The following is a 16,592-nucleotide window of genomic DNA, read 5'->3' as shown; positions in this document are numbered from 1 at the left end:
CTAGTCAAGGCTATGGTTTTTCCTGTGGTCATGTATGGATGTGAGAGTTGGACTGTGAAGAAGGCTGAGCGCCGAAGAATTGATGCTTTTGAACTGTGGTGTTGGAGAAGACTCCTGAGAGTCCCTTGGACTGCAAGGAGATCTAACCAGTCCATTCTAAAGGAGATCAGCCCTGGGATTTCTTTGGAAGGAATGATGCTAAAGCTGAAACCCCAGTACTTTGGCCACCTCATGCGAAGAGTTGACTCATTGGAAAAGACTCTGATACTGGGAGGGACTGGGGGTAAGAGGAGAAGGGGACGACAGAGGATGAGATAGCTGGATGGCATCACTGACTCGATGGACATGAGTCTGAGTAAACTCCGGGAGTTGGTGATGGACAGGGAGGCCTGGCGTGCTGTGATTCATGGGGTTACAAAGAGTTGGACACTAGTGAGCGACTGATCTGATCTGATCAAGGTATAAAGCAAAGGAGAAAAGGAAACATATAAACATCTGAATGCAGAGTTCCAAAGAATAGCAAGAAGAAATAAGAAAGCCTTCCTCAGCGATCAATGCAAAGAAATAGAGGAAAACAACAGAATGGGAAAGACTAGAGATCTCTTCAAGAAAATTAGAGATACCAAGGGAACATTTCACACAAAGATGGGCTCGATAAAGGACAGAAATGGTATGGACCTAACAGAAGCAGAAGATATTAAGAAGAGGTGGCAAGAATACATAGAAGAACTGTACAAAAAAGATCTTCACAACCCAGATAATCATGATGGGGTGATCACTCACCTAGAGCCAGACATCCTGGAATGTGAAGTCAAGTGGGCCTTAGAAAGCATCACTATGAACAAAGCTAGTGGAGGTGATGGAATTCCAGTTGAGTTATTTCAAATCCTGAAAGATGATGCTGTGAAAGTGTAGCACTCAATATGCCAGCAAATTTGGAAAACTCAGCAGTGGCCACAGGACCGGAAAAGGTCAGTTTTCATTCCAATCCCAAAGAAAGGCAATGCCAAAGAATGCTCAAACTACCGCACAATTGCACTCATCTCACAACCTAGTAACGTAATGCTCAAAATTCTGCAAGCCAGGCTTCAGCGATACATGAACCATGAACTTCCAGATGATCAAGCTGGTTTTAGAAAAGGCAGAGGAACCAGAGATCAAATTGCCAACATCCGCTGGATCATTGAAAAAGCAAGAGTTCCAGAAAAACATCTATTTCTGCTTTATTGACTGTGCCAAAGCCTTTGACTGTGTGGACCACAACAAACTCTGGAAAATTCTGAGAGAGATGGGAATCCCAGACCACCTGACCTGCCTCTTAAGAAACCTATATGCAGGTCAGGAAGCAACAGTTAGAACTGGACATGGAATAACAGACTGGTTCCAAATAGGACAAGGAGTACGTCAAGGCTGTATATTGTCACCCTGCTTATTTAACTTCTATGCAGAGTACATCATGAGAAACGCTGATCTGGAAGAAGCACAAGCTGGAATCAAGATTGCCGGGAGAAATATCAATAACCTCAGATACGCAGATGACACCACCCTTATGGCAGAAAGTGAAGAGGAACTAAAAAGCCTCTTGATGAAAGTGAAAGAGGAGAGTGAAAAAGTTGGCTTAAAGCTCAACATTCAGAAAATGAAGATCATGGCATCCGGTCCCATCACTTCATGGGTAATAGATGGGGAAACAGTGGAAACAGTGTCAGACTTTATTTTGGGGGGCTCCAAAATCACTGCAGATGGTGACTGCAGCCATGAAATTAAAAGACACTTACTCCTTGGAAGAAAAGTTATGACCAACCTAGATAATATATTCAAAAGCAGAGACATTATTTTGCCAACAAAGGTTCATCTAGTCAAGGCTATGGTTTTTCCTGTGGTCATGTATGGATGTGAGAGTTGGACTGTGAAGAAAGCTGAGCGCTGAAGAATTGATGCTTTTGAGCTGTGGTGTTGGAGAAGACTCCTGAGAGTCCCTTGGACTGCACGGAGATCCAACCAGTCCATTCGAAAGGAGATCAGCCCTGGGATTTCTTTGGAAGGAATGATGCTAAAGCTGAAACCCCAGTACTTTGGCCACCTCATGCGAAGAGTTGACTCATTGGAAAAGACTCTGATGCTGGGAGGGATTGGGGGCAAGAGGAGAAGGGGACGACAGAGGATGAGATGGCTGGATGGCATCACTGACTCGATGGACATGAGTCTGAGTAAACTCCGGGAGTTGGTGATGGACAGGGAGGCCTGGCGTGCTGTGATTCATGGGGTCGCAAAGAGTCGAACACGACTGAAGTGACTTAGCAGCAGCATAATTTAAAAGTCCTTTTTAATTTTTATTACTCAAAATGTTTAAAAACTCTTCTATGTTTGTTTACTTTCACTGGGTAATTAAAATTTTTGTTATAACAGAAAGCAATCTAAAACATAAAATATTTTCATTTATCTAGCTTAGGGGATCTCTGTAGCTCTCAAGCATTGAGAATTGTTATAGATGATAATAAAAATAGAAGTATTGTATTTTACCTTTTGTATTATGTAGTATGTTCCCTTTTTAAAATACTGAAATTTTAAATTTTAAAGTGATTGGGTTTTTCATAGTTGTAATTTTTCTCCTTGTCAGTAAAATATTTAAAGAGTGGTAGGTGTTTTATTTAGTTGCCAAATATTTTTCCCTTTATGGTTTTATCCCATGTTTGTGTTGTTATTGTTGTTTAATTGCAAAGTCCTGCCTGATTCTTTGTGACCCTATGGACTGCAGCACACCAGGCTTCCCCATGCTTCACTATCTCCCAGAGTTTGCTTAAACTCATGTCCATCGAAGGCTTCCCTGATAGCTCAGTTAGTAAAGAATCCGCCTGCAATGTGGGAGACCTGGGTTCGATCCCTGGGTTGGGAAGCTCCCCTGGAGAAGGAAAGGCTACCCACTCCAGTTTCCTGGCCTACAGAATTCCATGGACTGTATAGTCCACGGGGTCACAAAGAGTTGGTACAGAGTTTGACTAGAGTATGAATTAAGTTGGTAGCAAAGAAGATAGCAGGAAAACAAAAGAAAAGTTGAACATACCCAGATCAGAAGAAAATGGAATAGAATTTATATTTGTGAGTAGTTGGCTAGGGGATTAACCATAAGAGATGAATACTCAATAAGTCCTTGAACTCTTTATTGCTTTTTCCTTGAAAAATATCAATATTTTAACTCTTTGTCTTCCTATAACTTTTGCTTAGCCAAGTTCTTAAACTCTTTTGTCCTTTCCCTTAGGTTATTTGGTTCATTTCTTCAATTATATTGCTTTTCTCTAAAATTCTCTAAATGGTATTTAGTATTTTAGGGGCCACCTATGTTACTAGATTATATAAAGGAGCAGAATTAATGTAGTTAATTCTGTAATGTCTCTTGTTTCTTTGTATATATATATATTTAAAGTATTTTAATTTTTATATATTTTAAAGTATTTTTATTTTATATATATATATATGTTTTTTAAGTATTTTTATTTATTTGGCTGCACCAAGTCTCAGTTTTTATTTATTTGACCATGCTGTGTCTTAGTTGCAGAACGCAGGATCTAGTTCCCTGACCAGGGATCGAACCTAGTTCCCTGCATTGAGAATGAGGGGTTTTAGCCACTGGACCACCAGGGAAGTCCCTCTTTGTGTATATTTTAAAGTTACTTTGTTTTATTTTTTAAAAAAATTTAATTTTATTGGAGTGTAGTGGATTTATAGTTGTTTTAGTTTCAGGTGTACAGCAAATGGACTCAGTTATGCATATATGTATTTACATATGTTCATTCTTTTTTATATTCGTTTTCATTTAGGTTATCCGTGAATTTTTTTTTTGTTTTGTTTTGTTTTGTTTTAATCCGTGAATGTTGAGTAGAGTTTCCTCTGCTATACAGTAGGTCCTTGTTGGTTATTTGCCTTATATATGGTAGTGTATGTGTGTTCGTTCCAAGCTCCTCATTTATCTCTCCCCTACAAGTTTTCCCTTTGGTAACCATCTGCTTGTTTTGATGTATGGAAGTCTTTTTCCATACATCATACATACAAGTCAGTTCATTTGTATCTTTTCTTAAAAATTAGATTCCACACATGAGTGATACCATGTGATATTTATCTTTCTCTTTCTGACTTACTTCACTTTAGTATGATAATCTCTAAGGTCCATCCAGTCAGTTCAGTTCATTCACTCAGTCATGTCTGACTCTGCGACCCCATGGACTGCAGCACATCAAGCCTCCCTGTCCATCGCCAACTCCTGGAGTTTACTCAAATTCATGTCCATTAGTTTGTGATGCCATCAAACCATCTCATCCTCTGTCATCCCCTTCTCCTTCTGCCTTCAATCTTTCCCAGCATCAGGGTCTTTTCAAATGATTCAGTTCTTCACATCAGGTGGCCAAAGTATTGGAGCTTCAGCTTCAGCATCAATGAACACTCAGGACTGATTTCCTTTAGGATGGACTGGTTGGATCTCCTTGCAGTCCAAGGGACTCTCAAAAGTCTTCTCCAGCACCACAGTTCAAAAGCATCAATTCTTTGGCACGCAGCTTTCTTTATAGTCCAACTATAGTCCAACTTTCTTTATAGTCTATCCATATTTGACTACTTTGACTAGATGGACCTTTGTTGGTAAAGTAATGTCTCTGCTTTTTAATATGCTATCTAGGTTGGTCGTAACTTTTCTTCCAAGGAGCAAGCATCTTTTAATTTCATGGCTGCAGTCACCATCTGCAGTGATTTTGGAGCCCCCCAAAATAGTCTGTCACTGTTTCCACTGTTTCCCCATCTATTTGCCATGAAGTGATGGGACCAGATGTCATGATCTTCATTTTCTGAATGTTGAGTTTTAAGCCAACTTTTTCACTCTCTTCTTTCACTTTCATCAAGAGGCTTTCTCACTTTCTGCCATAAGGGTGGTGTCCTCTGCATATCTGAGGTTATTGATATTTCTCCCGGCAATCTTGATTCCAGCTTGTGCTTCCTCCAGCCCAGCATTTCTCATGATGTATTCTGCATATAAGTTAAATAAGCAGGGTGACAATATACAGCCTTGATGCCCTCCTTTGCGATTTGGAACCAGTCTATTGTTCCATGTCCAGTTCTAACTGTTGCTTCCTGACCTGCATACAGATTTCTCAAGAGGCAGGTTAGGTGGTCTGATATTCCCATCTCTTAAAGAATTTTCCAGAATTTGTTGTGGTCCACACAGTCAAAGGCTTTGGTGTAGTCAATAAAGCAGAAATAGATGTTTTTCTGAAAGTCTCTTGCTTTTTTGGTGATCCAACAGATGTTGGCATTTGATCTCTGGTTCCTCGGCCTTTTCTAAATGCAGCTTGAACATCTGGAAGTTCATGGTTCACATACTGTTGAAACCTCGCTTGGATAATTTTGAGCATTACTTTACTAGTGTGTGAGATGAGTGCAATTGTGTGGTAGTTTGAGCATTTTTTGGCATTGCCTTTCTTTGGGATTGGAATGAAAACTGATCTTTTCCAGTCCTGTGGCCACTGCTGAGTTTTCCAAATTTGCTGGCATGTTGACTGCAGCACTTTCACAGCATCATCTTTTAGGATTTGAAATAGCTCAACTGGAATTCCATCACCTCCACTAGCTTTGTTCTTAGTGATGCTTTCTAAGGCCCACTTGACTTCACATTCCAGGATGTCTGGCTCTAGGTTGATGATCACACCATCGTGATTATCTGGGTTTTGAAATTCTTTTTTGTGTAGTTCTTCTGTATATTCTCGCCACCTCTTCTTAATATCTTCTGCTTCTGTTAGGTCCATATTATTTCTGTCCTTTATTGTGCCCATCTTTGTATGAAATGTTCCCTTGGTTTCTCTAATTTTGTTGAAGAGATCTCTAGACTTTTCCATTCTATTGTTTTCCTCTATTTCTTTGCACTGATCACTGAGGAAGGCTTTCTTCTTGCTATTTCTCTCCTTGCTATTCTTTGGAACTCTGCATTCACATGCTTATATCTTTTCTTTTTTCCTTTGCCTTTTGCTTCTGTTCTGTTCACAGCTATTTGTAAGGCCTCCTCAGACAGCCATTTTGCCTTTTTGCATTTCTTTTCCTTGGGGATGATCTTGATCCCTGCCTCCTATTTGTATTTCCCTACTTTTTTCAATTTAAGTCTGAATTTGGCAATAAGGAGTTCATGGTCTGTGCCATAGTCAGCTCCTGGTCTTGTTTTTTCTGACTGTATAGAACTTCTCCCTCTTTGGCTGCAAAGAATATAATCAATCTGATTTTGGTGTTGACCATCTGGTGATGTCCATGTGTAGAGTCTTCTGTTGTGTTGTTGGAAGAGGGTGTTTGCTATGACCAGTGCATTCTCTTGGCAAAACTCTTATTAGCCTTTTCCCTTCTTCGTATTGTACTCCAAGGCTAAATTTGCCTGTTACCCCGGGTGTTTCTTGACTTCCTACTTTTGCATTCCAGTCCCCTATAATGAAAAGGACATCTTTTTGGGGTGTTATCCATGTTGCTGCAAATAATGTTGTTTCATTCTTTGTTATGGCTGAGCAGTATTATGTTGTATATATGTACCATGTCTAAGTTAGTTATTTTGCTGCTTTATGACTTCAGTAATTGGTCTAATTTTATGCTTGCTCTCTTCCCCCAGCCATTTTTTTAGTAATGTTTTTAACAATTAATAGTATGAATTCTTAATATCTTAAATTATATTTGTATTATTTTACCTCAAACCCCTATGTCTTTTATTTTTCTTGGTGGATTTCAATGATCTTACTTTAGTATCATGAATACATTGAAACTATTTTTATTTCTCTTAGAGGAGTACAAATAATTTCCCTGAGATTGTTTTGTTACTCTCAGACTCCTAAGCCTGTGTAAAAGCTTGAAAATGCTCCTTTGTAGAATTCTCTTAAAATTTACTCACTCCCCTGAACACACTTGTGCACAGATGTGCATGTGTGCGCATGCACACTCACACTTACTTTCACATATGCAGAGTTGGGGTGCAGAAGGACAGAACCATGACTGCACTGATATTTTGAGGATTTAGATAAGGCATATTAGGTTAAGGTTCGGAGAAGGCAATGGCACCCCACTCCAGTACTCTTGCCTGGAAAATCCCATGGACGGAGGAGCCTGGTAGGCTGCAGTCCATGGGATCGCTGAGGGTCGGACACGACTGAGTGACTTCACTTTCACTTTTCACTTTCATGCATTGGAGAAGGAAACGGCAACCCACTCCAGTGTTCTTGCCTGGGGAATCCCAGGGACGGTGGAGCCTGGTGGGCTGCTGTCTATGGGATCGGTCAGAGTCGGACACGACTGAAGTGACTTAGCAGCAGCAGCAGCATGTTAAGGTTACTGTTTTAGAAAGAGTGTACAAGTTTTACCCCTTCTGATTGGAGGGTCATAATTGGTAACAAAAGACCCTACAATTATCTGATATTGAGGATAAGAGTAAATTATCTTTGAAAATGTATTCTTATGTTTGCAAACTATATTTTAAAAATGAGTCAGTAGAATGAAGAAAATTAAGAACTAGTGAAACAACAAAGTATGATCTTAAATGTTTAAATAGTTTGTCAGGTTACATTTTACAAGTCACTTATCTTGTTTTCACATTTGTGAAGTGAAGCACTTATGCTGAATTATTTCAGATACAGATCCTACAAAGCTTTGGCCTCTACGTGCAGGTGTGATGGGCAGATGGAACTTAGGATGCTTTTACCTATGCTGTGCTACAGAGAGCTCAGTCACTTGGATTTCAATCATTTTAAATGTAAACAGAGAAGAGCAAATTCACAGAGGATTGTTTCTTCTTCCAGTACTATGTATACTACTGTTTCTGATTAAAAAAAAAGTAAAGCAAGTTCCACCTCTGCTCTCTCAGAACATTTGAAACAAACCCATAGAAAATATAAATGAAAAAAGGTTTTCATCAAGACTTTTCTCCTTTGAAACATTGGGAGCATGTGTATAAACATTTTGATCCTGAATCTCTAGTGCTGATATCTCTAGTGCTGATAACTGTATGAACTTGTTTAGTCCATTAAGTCGTGTCTCTTTTGCAACCCTATGGACTATAGCCCACTAAGGCTCCTCTGTCCATGGGATTTCCCAGGCGAGAAGACTGGAGTGGGTTGCCATTTCCTCCTTCTGGGGATCTTAAGTTTATGGCAGAGGAGCTCTTTAGCTGTGGCTGCTTTTTGAGTAGCTTATATAAATAGGCTTGAAGAGTGATCTGAATTAAGTGAGAGTATATAGCTCAGTAGATCTTAGCCATTTCAGAAGTGCTTGAAAGAGGAGCAAAAAAGGATGAACATAATATACCTTCACTTACAAATACTTTTGCATACTCACATATATCCCTGTAGTCTTTTTTGAGAGCAAATATAGGCTGATGATTTGCTATGTAAACATCTACAGGATCTACTAAAATAGATTCTCCACTTATTTAATGAAAATATCTAAGTTTCACTCATTCATTTATTTAGATTCAAAGCAAACTAATTTCATAAAAATGCAGCTGCTTCAACATTTGTGACTTAACGTATGAGAGATTCCATAGCTGTTGATTAGTTATACATTGATCCCTAAGGTAATATGTGAACTTCAATTATAACGCCTGAACTTTGTAAATGTACTTCTTTTCACTAGAAAACTGTTGCCAATAAAGAGTTTTTGGTCAAAAAATTTTAGTAGAGCAGGATTTACTGACTTGTTACTTATTTTTCATTGGCTACTTTCATTGGCTAGTAGGAAATTCTTTTGGATTATTATCCAGCTGACAGATATATTAAGTGAAATATAAGTGATACCTGAATCTTATGGGGAGAAAAAAGGAAAACAGTTTAAAATACTGCCATTTTATATATTTTTGTATATACAGCTTTCTATGTAAAATTAGGCTTTTGGGACATCCTAAGACAATCTACCTTAATTTTTACAGGAGAGAACCTCTGAGAAAGTAAGGGATTTTCCCCAAATTATATGATTAAAAGCAGAGTAAAGGTTAGAATTCAGGTATTCCAACTTTGAGACTCTCCCTTTCTCCCCAGTCATCCATTACATTCTGCTCTTCATTCATTATCAGGCAGCAACTTCTAGCCTGAAAAAACAATCACATTTTTCTAAAAGCTTATATTTTAAACTCTTCACTCAGAATCAGTGACTACAGATTTAGAATTCTAGAGTAAAGCCTGTTAGGCATGAAAATTAACTTTGAGACTATGAACAACTTAGCAGCACTTTTTTTCTTCAATTTGTTCTGTCTCACATTAGAATACTTAGATGTAAAGCATTATTTATTTATACAAAAGGCTATATTCATTTTTTTCTGTAGCTATTTGGAAATATTTTTTGCTCTGGAGAGATATATAAAATATTCTTTTGCATTAAATGATAAAAATTGGAACTTATTTTTTACAAGTTCTATTTGTGGACACATACTTTGTTAGCTCATTTTCTACTTTAATTTTGGAATGGGAGTAGTTTTTGAATAATTAGGATGTAGGAGAATCAGTTAAGGTGAGTAAATAATTTACTTTAAAATCCGTGGAGTAGAATTTTTATATGTTATATTATCAGAATTTTCCATCTGTCAGTCTATGTTTTATAAATGTTTTCCCTACCACAGGAAAATTAACAAAGCTAACAATTGGGGGATCATTACCTTCTTTTTAAAAGACATATCAGGAATTTAAAATAAATAACTTGGAGGTATAGAGGAGCACTCAAAGTTGTAACTAACTTGTGGACTTCAGTAATGGTCCAAGACCATAGTGGTTGAGGGCTACAATCCGTGTTTATATGCACGTTCTTAGCATCAGTTACTGAAGCCTTATAACAAATGCATTTTAAAAAAATTATGGCTTACTAACTTCATTAATTAAAATCCTATTGATGAAAGTTATTCTATCTTAGAAAGTAGCCTTAGGCATTCTCCTTGAATTTATTGATTTAGAACAAAGTGTTTGAAAAAGCATATGAAAGGCTTTGGAATAACTGCAGTGCACATGGTGTCCAGCTTACTGGTGGATAGTTTTCTGTTTTTATAGTTTATAAGGCAGAGTACTTTAAACTTCTTTTTGAGTGGAATTTTACCTCAGTAATAAGCAGTATTCTGTCCAAAGGGTGTCAACATTTTGTAATGTCAAGGCTTCACTGTGGTCTAAAGTGGTACAACATTTTAATTTGGAAAGTTGGTCAGGGACATCCATATGATGGTATACATTTCCCAGTGCTTCCATGTTCTAGTAAATTGGGATGAAAAATAATTAAGATTTACATTAAATTAGATGTTTTCAAAGTTGATGGGGGAATTCCCTGGCAGTCCAGAGGTTAGGACTCAGTGCTTTCAGTGCCAGGGCCTGAATTTGATCCCTGGTCAGAAAATTAAGGTTCTTCAGGTAAAAAAAAAAAGGTTGAGGAGTCAGGGGAAAAGGGTTTGGGATGACGCTTATGGAATTTGGGACTCTAATGTGGGAGGTGGGGGAGGTCAAAGCAGCCCTTACATGATAAATAGAAGGGAAATTTTGATCAGAGCCTTTAGGTCACATGATTCTGTCCCTTTTTGTGTGTGTTACAGGCAAAGGGGAAGATAGCGATGTACTCAGTATAAATGCAGACGCTTATGACAGCGACATAGAAGGCCCCTGTAATGAAGAAGCAGCTGCTCCTGAGGTCCCAGAAAATACAGTCCAGAGTGAAGCTGGTCAGATAGATGACCTGGAGAAAGACATTGAGAAAAGCGTGAACGAGATTCTGGGACTTGCAGAGTCCAGTCCAAAGGAGCCCAAAGCCGCCACCCTGACTGTTCCTCCGCCGGAAGATGTTCAGCCTTCAGCACAGCAGCTGGAGCTGCTTGAACTTGAAATGAGGGCCAGAGCTATTAAAGCCCTGATGAAAGCTGGTGATATAAAAAAGCCAGCCTAGTTTATTTAAATTGTGTCTGAATATTGGATGTGTTTGAACAATGCCACACTATATCATTTTGTATCTAAAGTTTATCTGGGGGTCTTACCTGATATTTCTCATATAACTCTTACTAGATAAACTCATCTTAGGTCTAAAATACATGTTATTGTTGTTACTTTTGTATTATGTAGTTGTTTTTTGAATTCATGACACATATCATTGGGTACTCTAGATACTTTGTTAGATGAGTATTTAGTATATCTGAAAATTAATATCTGAAAAGCCATTAGCTAAAAAGAGTCATGGTATTTTTTCCCTTTATTTTGAAATATTTTGGCATCAAACCAAAAAGTTTATGATAGATTGACCAAGCATGTTGCCTTCAGGCTATCTATATTTTGCAATAGAATATTAAATTATTGCTCCTAGGTATATTTACAATTTAAGTTGAGTTATGTTTATATGCACTTTTAAAATATGTGCCATTTTGAAGATGCCTTTTATGGGTATGGACTTAGTAAAAACTGAACAACATTTTTGTTACAAGGCAGAGATCCAAAGTGGCTGAGCAAAGCTTTTTTATAAAAAAGTAAAAATAAGGACTTAGTTTAAAGCATTTTTTAACAACATCGAATTAATTGTCCAACTTTAATTCCAGCAAACCATTCTAACAAGTATTTGATACTGTCGAACTCTTAGTTCAGTTTTTTTCCTTCTGTAAAAAGGGCACACATTTTCATTTACATTCCAGGCAGTTAGGAGAAGGAGACTATTTTATTGTACAGGCTTTCATCTGATGTTTTTGCTTGAAAATCTTACGTGCTATAATTCCATGAATTAAAAATCATTAAGACTATCATTCTAGATCTGAGGACTTTTGATAGATTTCCAAAAATGAATTTAATTTCAGGAAGTTTTGATAAGTGGATGTAATAATTAATCTAATTTTGTATAGTTTTTGTAAATAGATTAACATGCTGCCACAATTATGAATGCTTTTTGTCCCATCACTAATTGTAGCTGTTTGATACCAGAATAAATTTAGGTAGAGACTCTTAACTTAAAATAAATTTTTTTTTGTAAAATATAAATCTGAAACTGTTGTTTTTATATTTGCTAACAAATATAGTATATTTATAAGGCATGTTCTGTTAGTGTTGTGGGAGGATTTTCCTTATACACAAAAGAACTTAGAGGGATAAAAGCTGGCTTAATTATATATAAATTTTAGAGGATCTCTTATGAAAATAGTGCTTGGGCTTCCCTGATAGCTCAGTTGGTAATCTGCCTACAATGCTGGAGACCCGAGTTTGATTCCTGGGTCAGGAAGATCCGCTGGAGAAGGGATAGGCTACCCACTCCAGTATTCTTGGACTTCCCTTGTGATTCAGCTGATAAAGAATCTGCCTGCAATGTGAAAAACCTGGGTTTGATCCATGGGTTGGGAAGATCCACTGGAGAAGGGAAAGGCTACCCATTCCAGTATTCTGGCCCAGAGGATTCCATGGATTGTATAGTCCATGGGGTCACAGTCAGACACGACTGAGTGACTCACTTTCTTTTTCACTTATGGAAATAATATATATGAAACAATGGAGTTGCAGTTACAAATTCATTTTTGTTGTTCCTGAACACGCCTTTAAATAATCCTGTCATTTCTTTTTTCTTGCTGAATCTTTGTAATGAAGCACAGAGGCCTGTATCATTTGAAATGCTTCTCTTAGGTTGAGAAACATGGGTATGATTTAAATAGTTCTCGTAGTTACTGCTTCAAGATGAAAAAAATCAGTTTCTATTTCCACTTACACTAAAAGTTAAAATGATAACAAAGTAGTGCAGAATAAACTTTATTGCTACTTACTAATTATGAGATGCAGTAGATGACATTTGTGTGATCCAACATAGAGGAGGAGAAAGAGGTCTGAGTGCTTTGTAGCTGATTAAAGTCACCACCCTCATGAAGCATTGTGTGCCTGCTGTATTCACTGTGCAGAATGCTTTAGAGTACATTTGACTAGAGTGGGTGTATGTGAGGAAGAATGAGTTGAACAAATTAGGCTACTTAGATTACTACTTTGGAAAATCAACTTTTTTTTTTTTTTTTGGTAATGTTAAAAGACATGAGAGGTTTTTGCAAATGAGTGGCTTTAGAGAATAGGAATAAGGTTATTTTAGAAATGCCTAAGTAATGAGAAAATACCATATATTGATCTGCTGCTGTCATTTAATCATCAGCTCACAGGTATTTATTGACTACCTCTAAGGTGTTCAGTCTTGTTCAGAGTCTTAAACTGTTATGGTGTAGGAATGTTGTGTAGATTTTAGCATGGAATAGACTGATTAATAAACATATGAGTGCTGTTTCATTTTATGCCTAATCTTCCATTTTGCCAATGTAAAAAAAAATTTAGTTCATGTTTAATTAGTGACTAAAAGGGAAAAAAAAACGGCAGTCTAATTTTTCATCCAAAGTCAGGTAATACTGATATTTGACTAGGAACTTTACCTAAATCTTGAATGATTGATGGTATCTGGTATAAGGGGTCCTTTGAGTAAGCCTTGGCCCACTTTTTGATGTTCCTACTAATCCTCATGCTCAAGATATATCCTGATAACCTATCACTGGATGACCAGTGTAGTTTACTAATTATGAGAAATCACCTAAGCCTCCTAAATCCTTTTGTTGAACACCATCAATTCCTTAAAACTATCGGGAAGTATATCTTTTCCTTATAAATCTTGTTGCCAAAACCTACTTTCAGCAAATCATTAGATCCTAGGGTATGATTAGCTATCTGAGTAAAAGAATCATTTGGACAGTAATACAAATTGCAATAAAACACATTTTTCAATGCCATTTCAAGATAGATAACACAGGAGTTAACCCACAATCTAGGCAAAATATAGATGGCAGCTTGAAGGTTTTAAAAACTACCAGTTTTATGTCAGAACAAGTAGGAAAAGAGTTTGGTTATAGATACTTTCCTTTTGTTGTATCTGTTTAGTTGTTTAAAAGACCAACATGCTTTACCTTAAAACTAATAGATACTTTTATGTATTTTTATCTTCAAGTAGACTCCCTTTTTAAATCAAAAAAAGTGCCGAGAGATTCGGTTTCCTTGATATTTAATTATTTAAAAATTATATTTAGTCATTATTTTGTCATTTATTTGTGATAAAATGAAAAAGGTATGAGAGTTAAAAACAGAGGGTTCTGATCCTGCCCCAACCAGCTGTGTAACTTGGGATGAGTACCTATTAACAGGAGAGATGAATCATTCACTGTTACATAAGATTCCTTTCTACTATAACTGGGCTTCCCAGGTGGCTCAGATGATGAAGTGTCTGCCTGCAATGTTGGAGACCCGGGTCCTGGGTCGGGAAGATTCCCCTGGAGAAGGAAATGGCAACCCACTACAGTACCCTTGCCTGGAAAATCCATAGACGGAGGAGCCTGGTTAGGCTGTAGTCTATGGGGTAACGAAGAGTCGGACATGACAGCAATTTCACTTTCCTTTCTGCTATAATATCCTGATTACAATGGAAAATACCATAAAATTTGTAAAAGTTACCAAGTATTTTTGCTTCCCAGCTGGCTCTAGTGGTAAAGAGCTTGCCTGCCAATGCAGGAGACTTTGGAGACATAGGTTCAATCCCTGGATCAGGAAGATCCCCTGGAGGAGGACACAGCAACCCACTCCAGGGTTCTTGTCTGGAGAATTCTGTGGACAGAGAAGCCTGGCAGGCTATGGTCCATAGGGTCTCAGAGTTGGACACGACTGAAGCGACTTAGCACATCACAGCACCAAGTATTTTGAGTTGAAGTATTTCTTAGGGCTTCCCTTCCCCTTTTCTTTCCCCTTTTCAAAATGAAACAAACTAAACTGTCCCATATAGTTGCTAGATATGAATAATAAGTTTTTTTTTTCCTTTTACCTAGGCTTTATTGTCAGGGTCACTTGGTAAGTATACTGTCTAGAATTTTTCACTTTGGCTTATAAACTTAGGTTGCTATCTTTAACTCACTGCTTTATTGTATTTCAAAATAATATGTAGATAGTTTTAAATCAAAACAATTTTTTCCCAAGGCTTATAACAAAAAACAGTACTCCCCTATTCTTTTTGTACCAACTCTTGCTACTGAGAGGTAACCACTTTCAAATCTTTTAGCCTTCTTATAGATTATCTTTGTATTTCTAAGTAAAATGATTTTTTGCCATTCCTTAATATTTCCATCTTAGGTTTTATTTATTGATATATTTTGGAATATGAAAATTAAGCTATATTCCTTCTCTCTCTTCCCTAAAAATGTAGCTTCCTCTCTCATCCTCACAGTACAGTGCAGTTATTGGGTTAGCCAAAAAGTGCTTTTGAGTTTTTTCTGTAACATGGAAAATCCCCAATGGACGTTTTGGACAACCTAATACATGCTGGTTTTGGTTAAATTAGCATTCAGTATTTATACTATTTAGACTCTGTAAATATTATTCACAGCTGGGTTGTGTGGTACCTGTCATTAGATTTCCTTTATTGTTCCAATTTTTGTTTTTGGCTTTTGGGAATTCTTTTGTAATGACCTTATTCTATTATTTGCTCAGTGTTGTCTATAGTAGCTTTTAAATTATACCCTGACTACCCTCCAGGAGCTTAACTTTGTTGGTAGGTTCAAACATATCATATAATCTTTTTTCCTTTAAAGACATTCCTCCTGGGACTCCCTGTCCTATGCTACTCTGGATCGGTTGGTCTTCACCTCTCTCATGCTGATATCCCATTTCCTGAATCCTGTTTTTCTTCTTTAGTTTATTCCCTCATTTTGGTGATAATCAGTACCTCTTCCAACTGCTTCCTGTGAAAAACTGCTTAAATGATCAATTGTTCTGATTCGTTGGTGTGACTCAGCATGTCTCAGTTCTATCCATATCCTCAAATGAAACATTATGTGAGCATTGGCATTAGGCTGGCAATCATTGTCCCTTTCAGTTTTACAGCATTGCCTGGTGCCTTTTAACTTCAACCCATGGACTGTAGCCTGCCAGGCTCCTCAGTCCACAGAATTTTCCAGGCGAAAATACTGGAGTGGGTTGTCATTTTCTTCTCCAAGGGAACTTTCTGACCCAGAGATAGAACCCGCATCTCTTACATTGCAGGCAGATTCTTTACTGCTGAGCCACCAGAGAAGCCCTCTTTTAGCTTCTACTGAAAGGCAATGGCCACCCACTCCAGTGTTCGTGCCTGGAGAATCCCAGGGATGGGGGAGTCTGGTGGGCTGCCATCAGTGGGGTCACACAGAGTCGGACACGACTGAAGCGACTTAGCAGCAGCAGCAGCTTCCACTGAAACTACTGAGAAAGTGAAGTGTCAGTCGTGTCTGACTCTGCAACCCCATGGACTGCCCACCAGGTTCCTCTGTCCATGGGATTTCCCAGGCAGGGATACTGGAGTGGTTAGCCTTCTCCAGGGAATCTTCCTTACCCAGGGATTGAACCCAGGTCTCCTGCATCACAGGCAGATTCTTTACCATCCGAGCTATTGAGAAGTCATTTATAATTTTTAGTCTTGATACTTAATGTGTGTCCTGCTTGATTTGAAAGCTCTTAGGGTCTTCTCTTTATTCCCAATATTCTGAAATTTCTTGATAATGTATTATAGGATGGATCTTTTTTCATTCTCAAGTTGATCATTAATAGACT

General features: G+C 37.7%; 1 protein-coding gene across 2 annotated transcripts in view; it reads left to right on the top strand.

The window, feature by feature from the left end:
* CAAP1 (caspase activity and apoptosis inhibitor 1) overlaps window positions 1-13,184 on the top strand; it is a 72,804-nt gene extending 59,620 nt beyond the window's left edge. Inside the window, exon 6 of one of the 2 annotated variants that reach the window (XM_070375967.1) lies at window positions 10,571-13,184. In XM_070375967.1, the coding sequence (XP_070232068.1) occupies window positions 10,571-10,917 (347 nt within the window). In that variant the 3' untranslated portion in view covers window positions 10,918-13,184. The remainder of the gene's footprint in view (window positions 1-10,570) is intronic. The other variant, XM_005904806.3, reaches the window with a different exon arrangement.
* The last annotated feature ends 3,408 nt before the right edge of the window (window positions 13,185-16,592 follow it).

The sequence above is a fragment of the Bos mutus genome, chromosome 8 (assembly GCF_027580195.1).
Source record: "Bos mutus isolate GX-2022 chromosome 8, NWIPB_WYAK_1.1, whole genome shotgun sequence".
NCBI classification, from domain to species: Eukaryota; Metazoa; Chordata; class Mammalia; order Artiodactyla; family Bovidae; genus Bos; species Bos mutus.
This window is presented reverse-complemented; position numbering and strand designations above follow the sequence as displayed.